This window comes from Melospiza melodia, chromosome 12 (assembly GCF_035770615.1).
Source record: "Melospiza melodia melodia isolate bMelMel2 chromosome 12, bMelMel2.pri, whole genome shotgun sequence".
In the NCBI taxonomy this organism is placed as follows: domain Eukaryota; kingdom Metazoa; phylum Chordata; class Aves; order Passeriformes; family Passerellidae; genus Melospiza; species Melospiza melodia.
Window position 1 is genome coordinate 14,257,105 of NC_086205.1, and position 10,566 is coordinate 14,267,670.

Genomic DNA, 10,566 nt, shown 5'->3' on the forward strand with positions numbered 1-10,566 from the left:
ATATTTGTATTTTAGATTTTATTTGTGGCAAAATTAAGACCTATTCATCTTTAGGACTTATCAATAGAGACAGTTTGATTTTTATTTTTCTAGATAAATTTCTTCTTGCCTCGTATCTTTGTATACTAAGGATGATCTTCCTTAAAAACTCTTGATGATGTGACTTTCTTAGTAGGAACATCATCATGCATAGTTGAAACTTGTGCTGTGACAAAAGGCACATGCTCTAACAGCAGAAGCCTGGCTCTGTCCCTGGTTTTGCACTGCTTAGCTCTGCTGTGTGCCAAAGCTATCTGTACTAATGCCTTACAGTGTTTGACAGCCAGCTGTATGTATGGCTGAGCAGTTGGTTATCCATTACTGTCTTTATGCAGAACAATGAACACTTTGATACCTTTCTCTTGTGTGGTGTGTGGCTTTTTCCCTCCCCTCTTTTGTTTCTAACCACCAGTCCTCATTTCTAGCATAACATTGAGTGCCCAGCATAAGAAGAGTGACAGACAAATTTATCCTTGGAGCAGACAGTCTGAAGATAAAATTGTTTTGCAGAAATATTTGATTAGAAACAACTCTCCTTAAACAGTAAAAACCAGAAACATTTTGGTTCTTAAATCAAAGTGTATGTTTAGAATTATCTTTCAAAACAAAAAACCCTTTTCCCCCATTTAAGCTTTGCATGTTGCCAAGCTGTAAGGACAAATGCCTTTTGGAATTACTACTGGCTTTAAACAGTGGTTGTGCCGATTCAGTGCTGCCTTGAAGGGTGTTTGTTGCTGATTTCATACACCTCCATGTCTCCTACTATCAGTGTTCAGTTTGTGGCAGCATAGAGAAACCCTCTGTGGACCAGGCTATAAGGTGCATTTAGAAAGAAAATATTTGGCTGGATGTCAGGACAAGTCTATACCATGGGCATGAGGCTTTATCTATGAAGACTGAGGTGCTGCAAAGCATGTTTTAAGCATTTTCACATCACACACTCCTTGGACAAGGAATCTTCTGCTTTTTCCTTATAAATGTAATAGCTACTGAGTAGTTATGTGTGGATCTTGTCAGGACCAGCTGTAGAAAAGAGCTGTCATCATGTGAGCATGAATGTTAGGAAGCTGCTTCTTTCCATTCCAGCTTACTGAAGACTCCAAGCAATATTCCAAGGCCTGTGTACATGTGAGTGGCAGATAGAGCCAAGTGCTGAGACAAAACATTACTGCAATGGATTTACAGTGGGCTGGTACTGCCCGATGCCTTTATCCTAAAAACTGATACAGTCATAAAACCTGCATATGGTTGTAAATATATGGATATGATAGCAAACTCCTTTCCTGGGAGGAGCAGGCAGTTAGTTGCTGAAATCTAAATTTTTTTTGATTTTTCTGCTTAGTACACTTTTTTCTGACTTGTTTACATAACAGGATCTCTTGTTTCATTGTTTTGATCTTCTTTCTTGTGATTAACATTACACTGCTCATGCCAATGAATTCTGGGGTTGACCTGCAGTGTGTTGAAGCTGGAGTTTGTATCCTCCTAATCCTAGGTCTCCTTCCTGAATATCTTCCTTGCCTGTAGCCTGGGGGGAGGCTGTGCTGTCCTGTGCTGGCACTGCTATGTGAGCAGATGATTCATAGTTTTCAGTCAATTCATCATTATTGATGATATAAACTGTGTCTCCATCCTTCAGTTGGTCCTGTATTGAAACAAAGAAAAAGATCTGTGGAAGAGAGGCTCTTGAGAGAGAGTTTTGTTAAAGCTTAAATGAACAAGAATTCTGATTCAATTTCACTTTCATTTTGTTTCATTACATGCTTATTTTCTCAGGTGTTCATTTACCATCTTATTGATTAAAGCCAATAGTTGCTTACCATGTTCTGCTCTCAAGCAGTGTTGAGAAACATAACCTACCCTTCAGATGTGTTAGACAATTTCAGTGCTTAAACATTGCTGATGGGTAGCCAATACTTTCAGCATCTGGATGAATTATTTAGAATATATCACTCACATTTGAAGCTCACAGTATTTAGTGGCCATCCATGAAAATGTACCTTGTTGTCTTCTTCACAACTGAAGAAATGGTGTAGTGCTTAGCATTAAAAGTGAAAAGTTTTAGAGAGGGGACTGTACTGAAGTGATCAATGCAAAGTGGCAGGTTTTGGCCAACACTTTGAAGACAATGAACCAAGCTGGGCACTTACCCCATATGCCCTGGGGCTGGTCAGAATCCTGGCCACAGGGTTGCACCATTCAGGCAATGTCGATGTGAGAGGCGGCCCGGCGTGGGTTAGGAGAGGCTTTAGATATCTGTGAGGTTTGTTAAAGGATATTCGCAAAAGGCATACTGGTGGCAACATGCTGCTCTATTACACTAAGAAATTTAATTGTAAAGCACAAAAAAATCATCTAACTAAACAGAGGTATATAAAATACTATCTCTTTATGTCCCCCCACCTCCCCCATTACTGCATACGTTCACCTGTCATCAGTCTTGTTGAATGTTTTTCAGTAACAGGAAAAAGCAACCTGAAAACTCCCCCCAAACCCAAACCATCTGATGCTCAAAACCTGTCTTGAAAGGGTATCAGAATGGCTGAAGGGAACATCATGGCATACATAATGCAGCAGGAGCTGAAACACATGAAGTGTACACTAGATTTTCTCCTGATCAAATTGCATAAAAAAAAATCACACTTGGAGCCAGACACAGAAGAGTAAACAGGACAATTTAAGATGCCATTTTGTCAGCTAATTTGTCAGAACAGTAGCAAATGTTTTCTTAAACACATATCTTTAGCCTTTTGTAAAATCAATATATTTCTTCAACAGACAAAATGTATTTCATCAAATATTAAATTCCTTTATCACTGGGAGTGTAAGTAAGTTGTTCTCTGTAATACCTGATCTTCAGCATTCAATGCATTTCTTTTCCACTTCATACATCAACTCTTCTCTACATAAAATTATGTAAGTTAGGAAGAGGCTTTATGCTATTGTCTCATACCTGCCTTTCCAATCTTTTTTCCAGAAGTGCTTTTTTGAGATAAAAGAAAAACCTGCTCATCTTGAGCAATTACATCATCTGCATGTCTGTCAATAGCAGCTCTCCCATGAGTCCTTCAAGTTGCCTTATCTTCTCTGCCACTTTTACTCACAAAGTAATTTTCAGTGTTCTTTGGGAAGCAGATCTGTCAGCTATTTTTGCTGCTAGGGAAAATTTACTTTATTGATTTGTCGTCCCACTTTCTCTCCCCTGCTCCTTCTCTTGCTTTCTGGCTTGTGCCATCTTCCCCAATCTTTCTCCCTGCCTCCTTAAACAGGAAAGGAACAAATGTAATAATAGTGATTCAGGTTCTGCAGCAATATTGTAGAAATACTGAGGAAGGAACACTGAGTCTTGTGCCTATCCACACCAGTGCCTCTTTTTCTTTCATTGTTGGCTGTTTATGGTATCACTGCTTTACACATAAAGCACAAATTCTTTATCCTGAAGAGATGTAAAATATGCTTTTGATCTCAGTTAAAAATTGCAAGGCTAAATAATTTTATATGTCCTATATGTTGCAGACATGGAAATTGTTTTATAGTGGTGTTTTTACGTGCACATTTTGTATTTATTTTTAAAAGTTAAGCTGCTTTCCATTTATTTTTTAAATTTAAGTCAGAAGATTGGGTGGTTTTTTCACCCAAGGTCATATACCGAGTTTGTGTGAAAAATTAATTAAGTCTACTTCAGAAAAGATGGTGAGATCTTAATATAAATTCTTATCAGAACCATGATCAAGGTGAGAATCTCATGAGATCTAATTGTGTAGGGAAAGTTTAGATTTGTCTCACTTCTGTTAGAGTAAAATCAAGCCAAACAGTCTTTTCTGATCCATTCCCAATTTGATCTGAAACCTCCAAACTGCCAGGCTGTTAAGAGCTATTATTAAAAAGCAAAGTATGAAAGCCATTAATTAGAGTTGCTCTGTTTTCAGCACTTCAGAAAAACCTAATTAAAAGGCCAAAAATGCAAATACAAGCCTCATTCTAGGTTTTTAATCTTTGGAAATATTTGCTTTGTTATTACAAACAACCTGAATTGTTTGAACTGAGTTGTCAGACTGAGTGTAAGAAGTGCAGGCTTGTATAGGAAGTTATATTTGATTGTACTGAGTTCTGTCTGCTCTGTCCTTTCATTCTTTTCCAGAATAAGTAATTGAAGATGAGTATTACTCTACCTTTCTTAATCCAGTGATGTCTGAGCTAGGCCTTACTTGTAAGCAGCCTTATAGTTTGCTAATGAGCATTTATCCCACTCTGTAAAAATGAGTCCTGTTCTGCCCATGGTAGCACAGAGCCTTGACCCCACGGAGCAGGAGGGGCTGTGTGCTGAGGCAGACCGTCTGCCCAGCCCCCACAGCAATCTGCAGTCCCTTCAGCCACTACTACTTTTAGCATAAACTTTTGTCTGGTGTGTTTCACTGGCTGGTGTTTCTGTACGTGGATATTCTGAAGTTGAGTGATTACTCCATTTTGCAACAGGTTCTCTAAATCCCCTTCATTTTGCATTTGCTGTGACACATTCATTGTGTGCTGTCCGTGCTTCTGCTCTGAAGCCTCTTGAGATGCAGTTTAAAGTGAATGCAATTTTCTTGTGCTTGTTGTGTTGATTCTGTAATAAATTATTTATCTTTGTTCCTTATTTAACTAGTTATTATTCAGCCCACTCAAGGAACTTAAATTGCACTGGCCTATTTTTCATTGTTTTAATAACCTATGCCATAAATGTTTCCTCTTTATAGTTGACACAGTTGCTTTATAGTATTACAGACATAATCACATCGTTTAGGGCAGCATAAAAGAGGAAGAAAAATCTGTGTGTGCAGTGCTGGCATTTCAAAAGCATATCAGATGTGGGTCCTACAGCATTTAAAGGCTGGCAAGAAGCCTTATCACACTCCAGCTGCATCTCCAGGGAGATGTAATTTAAATAGTGTAATAGGAAAAGGTAGACGTTGCACTAAGGCTGCTTTAAAAATTTGGAAAAATGAAGTGCAAGCCTCTTGGCATAACTGGGAAATTACAGTCAGACCAAATTTGTGCCTGCCCCATTCAGGGATGGGAGAAGAGAGCAGGGCAGAGCTGCTTTGCACTGCAGCCCTCCCTGGGCACACAGCCCACCCCAGGGCTGTGCCACAGCGCTGCCTGAATTAAAGAATGACATCAATATTGGAAAGGTGGTGCCTGCTGAGCTCTGAAACTGGATTAAGGGTGCCAGTGTGTAATGCAGGAATGTTACCATGCCCTGCTTTTATAATCAAATACCCATTTTCCCATTGATCTTTGGCTTCCACTCTCAGTTCACATACCCAGAAATGTTTACCCTGGTTTGCCTCATTGCTGTTTGAAACTGCCCAGGCAGTTTCAGTCTTGCCAGGCGCAGTTCTCCCTTTCTGTCTCACAGAAACCAGGCTCAATATCTAAATCTGTTTCCGCAGTCCTGGTTCACCTTCTGTCTATTCTGAATTTGACTGATCTGATGTCCTCTTTACTCGAAGTGCAATGTATTTAAAAATAATCTCATGAAGATTTATCAGGAATCAGACCATGGAATTGTGCTTTTTTTTTTTTTTTTTTTTTTTTTTTTTTAGCATTGTCTGAAACAAATATCTATTATTGAAATCTTCCTCCTGTGTAGTTCCTGCTTCACAAAGACACAGGTAACCTGAAAGAACATTTTTAAGTGAGAAGTCCCAGGTAAATTTGAGGAGAAATGCTACTGCCATCAGCCATATTGCAGAATGTTTAGCTTTTCCATCATACAGAAAAACTGAAGGTGTAAAGAGAAGTTGTGACTTAATATTAGGATGCACAATCAGAACTTAAAAATTTCTGTGGCCACACTTTGTTTAATTGACATGTTCTGTCAGATTTTGAGGATGCTGGTGAAAATCACTATTTTTGTTAAAAAAGGATTACCGTGTTTAAATTGAGAAAGATATTCTGCCAGAAATGTTGTGGCTGTTCAGACTTGGACTTCAGAGTTCACTTTCCTTTTGTTGGAGGAGCAGAATCCTGGCCCAGTCCTAATCCTAGCTCTGCTGTGAAAAATATCCTAGTAAGAGAGAAATAACACCTGCCCCCCAATAAACGAAACACAACCACACAGAATATCAAACCCAAGCACCCCACCCACCCCCTCAGCAAAGCAGCAGCTGTGGTCCAGGTGGAAATACATGTGGCAGCTCTGGAAAATCCTGCATTTGGCCCCAAAGGTCGTTTGCTTTTTGCCTCATCACATAATGGGGGCTCTGTAACTGAAGGCAGACCCATCTTCCTCAAAGGAAAATATGCTCACACTTTATTTACTATTAAAAAGCACCAAAGTAGAGGAATTCTTGTGCTACTAATCAAAACTACATAGAATATTTTTTCAGAGGATGTTTTCCTATATCAGACTGCTATAAGTGCACAATTGTTGCATATGTTGTTTGGTATTCTTCTGCTAGGTGCTATATTTCTGCTGCAGGCATGAATCTCTAGAAGTCAATGTCACCACACCCCAAATTCATCCTTTGTGCGATGTTTTTAAGATTTCTTGAGCTTTTTGTTTTAGTGTCCTTTTGGTGAATATTTTGGAGTCTCAATTTGTAGATTACTTATGAGTTTTTAATACTACTTTTTGTTGTGTTTATGAAGAAATATAATTAAGAAAGGTATGAAAGTAAAGATGTCACTTCCAGTTTTTCATTCTATTTTCTGTAATAAAGAGAAATCACATTTTGCTCTTTGTTGGAGTTCAGTTTGTGTGTGGGTTTTTTTTAAAGGATGATTTGGTATAAATTACATGTTAGCCTAAAGAGCAAACGTTTCCATTTTGGTGGTGTTTGACAGGGAGCAGGCAAAGCATGGAACTCTTCTCTGGCTGAGCTGTGCACGTGGCTGGCTCCTGCCAGCAGCTGACTGAGATTGTTGGGGTGCTGCAGAGCACAGCCCCTGTGCAGGACTGAGCTGGGGAGGCACAGAGACATCACCAGCTCTGCAGGGCATGTGCAGCAGATGAAAAATCTGCCCCAGAGGAGGAGAGGGGTTTTAGGGGAGCTCTCCTCCTGGCTCTTGCCAGAGAGGATGCTCTACATGCTCTTGTGTACCATGGCAGTTGTAGAGGATGGGGATGGTTGGACAATTGAGTAACGGTTATTGTGGATGTAATTGTTAGAATAACAGATGTGTGTTTGAAAAACCCGTGAGATCTGTGGTGATTTAACATGTAAAGATAAATTAATCTGCACTGTGGAGAAAGCTGAGGAGGAATCACTGAATCTGGTATAAATTACATTTTAATTTTAACTTATAGCTGTTACTAGCAAATTCTGTTTTAGTTCTTTGTAACTTTTTAAAATCTGTTCAAGGAGTGGTTAAAACAATTTAAAAGTCTGCTACTGTTGTAACTTAAAATACTAAACAATTGAGAATAAAAGGAATAATACTGTAGCTCTGCAAAGTCAAATCATCGGGTCTCTTTTTTTTTTTTTTTTTAAAGATTCATTCTTTCTGTCTTTGTCTTTCTCATGTCTGAAAACAGGGAGAGGAATGAAAATCAGTATTAATCAGATCTGGTTCAATCTGTATTTATGGGAAAGTCTGTCTGACTTAAATTCCAGATCCAGATATAATGTCAGACCCTAAGAATTAACTCTGGCTTTTTTGCAGAAGAGGGCTAAAAATTTGCTGCTTTCAACTTTGAAACTGGAAGCATTGCAGAGATGTGGGCAACATGGAGGAAGTCAGTGGAACTGATCTTAGTCACATCTTTTTATCTATAAGTAGCTGCAGACTGAGAAGTGGCTTGTTCTCTTATTTGTGCTGAGTAAAGTGTTTGGGGTATTTGCAGACCACAGTCTCAGCTGATAGCTCCCTGAGGCAGAGCAGAAAATCAAGACATCTTACTCAAGTTATTTGAAGTCTATTATATCCTGAATATAACGCCTCCACGTAAGTAAAAATCAGAGACCTAAATGGAAACCTGCTTATATAACTGATGAGTGGTAATGCAGCTACTCTTGAAAGTGGAAGGATAGAGCATACAAAGGGTGGAAGAATACTCATATAAGATTAAAAAAAGAATATATGAAGAGACAAATTAACATTAGAAGGAAGTTTGGAAAATGCAGGCTATGCAAGGCAGATAAAGAATAGAAGAAAGACTTTCCCTGGCATCAGTTGTATAGTAACAAGAAAATGTTACTTGTCTTTTTTTGTCTTCTTCTGACCAAAAACTAGCAACTGCCCCTCAAAATAGCCTTCCATCCCTCCCCAAACAAAACAAGCACTACCACCCCCACCACAAAAAATCAAAACCCCAAACAAATGAAAAATACCAAAAAACTTACAACCAACTAAACAGCACCACCAGAGGTGCATAAGAGTCAGCTCCACACAGCGAATAGGTGAGGCTGCTGCGCAAATCACACTGGTGTTCAGAATATGCACAGGACTTTTCTGAAAAATGTGTGTGATGTTAAGTTGGCATCATTGGTATCCCCCTATTTTCAGACCTCTTTTAGCAGGTTATCAGGCAGACATCTAACCTGCCAGTCTTACTTTTTCATCAGCAAAGAGAAACGGCCAAATCCAAGACTTAACTCCAGCACTGAAAGGAGTCATTCATAATTGGAATGAATTGAGATTAGGATGAATTTCTTTCCCTTTCTGGACTGTAAACAGTTTAAACAATTCAATTAGATGTAGATGCCCAATAATTAAGTAAGTAAAACTTGGCGAAATGAATCTCACTTCAGAACATGAGGATATAGAATTCCTAAGGCAAAATATAAGAAATCAAACACAATGTTCTCCATATCAAGGAAACTAGGAGTGTATAAAAGACATCAATTTTCATAATAAGAAAGCACTACATTAAATACATCTAGAAGAAAAAGATAAAAACCATATAAATTCTGTGTAATAAGTATGGCACCAAACCCAGCAAAACTGTAAATGTTTAGCTAGTGAGAACCTAAGTGAACATGGGATTCATAAAAAGAAATTTGACCTCGGAAAATTTAAAAGGATTTCCTGGCATGTTTTAAGGCATAGAAATTTCTCAAGACATTCCAAAACTGCTCTGCCTGTAGCTTGGAAATAGGGTTTATTTTCCTACAGAAGAGGAACTTCTGCATTTGGTACATTTAACATGATTACAGAATGGGAGATACCATTGGTATGAGTAAGAATAATTATTGCATTAGAAAGGATGAACTCTGTTGTGACCTGGCTGTGCACAGGCCCTTAAAGCCTTAGGAAGTCTCTGGTGCCAGCTGCCTCAGGTGAGATCACTTTGAAGCTCTTCACTTGAAGTGCAGCTTTTGTATGAAACACTTGAACCCTGGTGCTGGCAGAGGGAACTAATTTAGGAGCACAGGCAAGTTAGCAGGGCTTTCTGCACTCTGTGTGGAAGATTGCTTCATGAGATTGTCCTTGGCATCACCATCTGGCAGAGAAGTATTCCAGAAAGCAGATGTGTGAAGAATGTGAACTGGCAGTGGTTACACCCCTTGCTAATGACAGTTTAATACCAGTGGCACCACAAATCCAATCATTTGCAGACTGCAGAGAGAATAAACCTTAAAAATTAAATGCAGTGAAGTATAAGTACAAATTGTTTTTGATCAAGTAAATTGCTTCAATATCACAGAGGAGAAGAGAGAAAGTCTGATTTAAATAAAGTGAAAGCTTTCAGAAACCTTTCATCAATAAATTATGTCAGGTAAAATGAATCTGCACCAAGACAGCTCCTGAGGAGATAGCAGTGGTTGTAGTGTCTCTACCCTGTAAAAGGAGAACCTTGGGAGCAGGAGGATGATGAAGTAGAGGGTAACAAGAGAATAATCTGAGCAAGAGTTTCCAAACCAATGGGCAGCATTCTGCTCAAACTAAAATACTGCAGTGAAAGCAAAGCAAGGAAATGGCTGCTAGAAGTCTGTGAGTACAGCTGGACTAATAGCCTTGCTATGGGCCTCTGGTGATGGAGAGCTAAAGCCAATGCACCAAAATTATGTGTAAAGTAGAGAAAGAATTATTTGGCATTTTTCAGGAAGTCAGATGAGATATTTAATCAAATACATGAGATATAGCAGCATTATAACAGTTAAAATAGTTCACAGATCTGTGGAGAGGGTTTTTGAGAAATCTCCAGCTTCTGCATTGCCACAAGTCAAAGAATGCTCTCAGAGTTTAAAAGGTGCAACTTGAAAGGAAAATACAATCCCTTGTGAGAAAAATCCTGTAAAGAACTTCTTTTCTTGCAGAATTTAATAGAAGGACAAGCAACAAATGTGGAAGAAGGCTTGGAGGAACAATATCTCCTTTATTCTGATGCTTGCTTGTTTTTGTAAAGATTAAAAAAATAGAAACAAAAGTGACCGTTCACTATATATTTTAGAAAAGAAAATCTGTATAAAGATAATAGAATCTCTCTTTCTTTGTCAGAAGACTGGTATAAAGAATAAAAAATGAGATTGGTGTCATGTCTGAGGGGAACAGTAGATCCAAGGAAAATGAAAATTCTGAGAAAGTCTCCAAAAAGCTGTT

At 38.6% G+C, this 10,566-nt stretch overlaps 1 protein-coding gene across 2 annotated transcripts in view; it reads right to left on the bottom strand.

The window, feature by feature from the left end:
* Positions 1-527: 527 nt before the first annotated feature.
* SLC9A9 (solute carrier family 9 member A9) overlaps positions 528-10,566 on the bottom strand; it is a 173,108-nt gene continuing 163,069 nt past the window's right edge. For both annotated transcript variants that reach the window (XM_063166932.1, XM_063166931.1), the window contains exons 15-16: positions 2,190-2,295; positions 528-1,684 (exon numbers count right to left, since the gene is read on the bottom strand). In XM_063166932.1, coding sequence (XP_063023002.1) covers positions 1,466-1,684; positions 2,190-2,295 — 325 coding nt within the window. In that variant the 3' untranslated portion in view covers positions 528-1,465. The remainder of the gene's footprint in view (positions 1,685-2,189; positions 2,296-10,566) is intronic.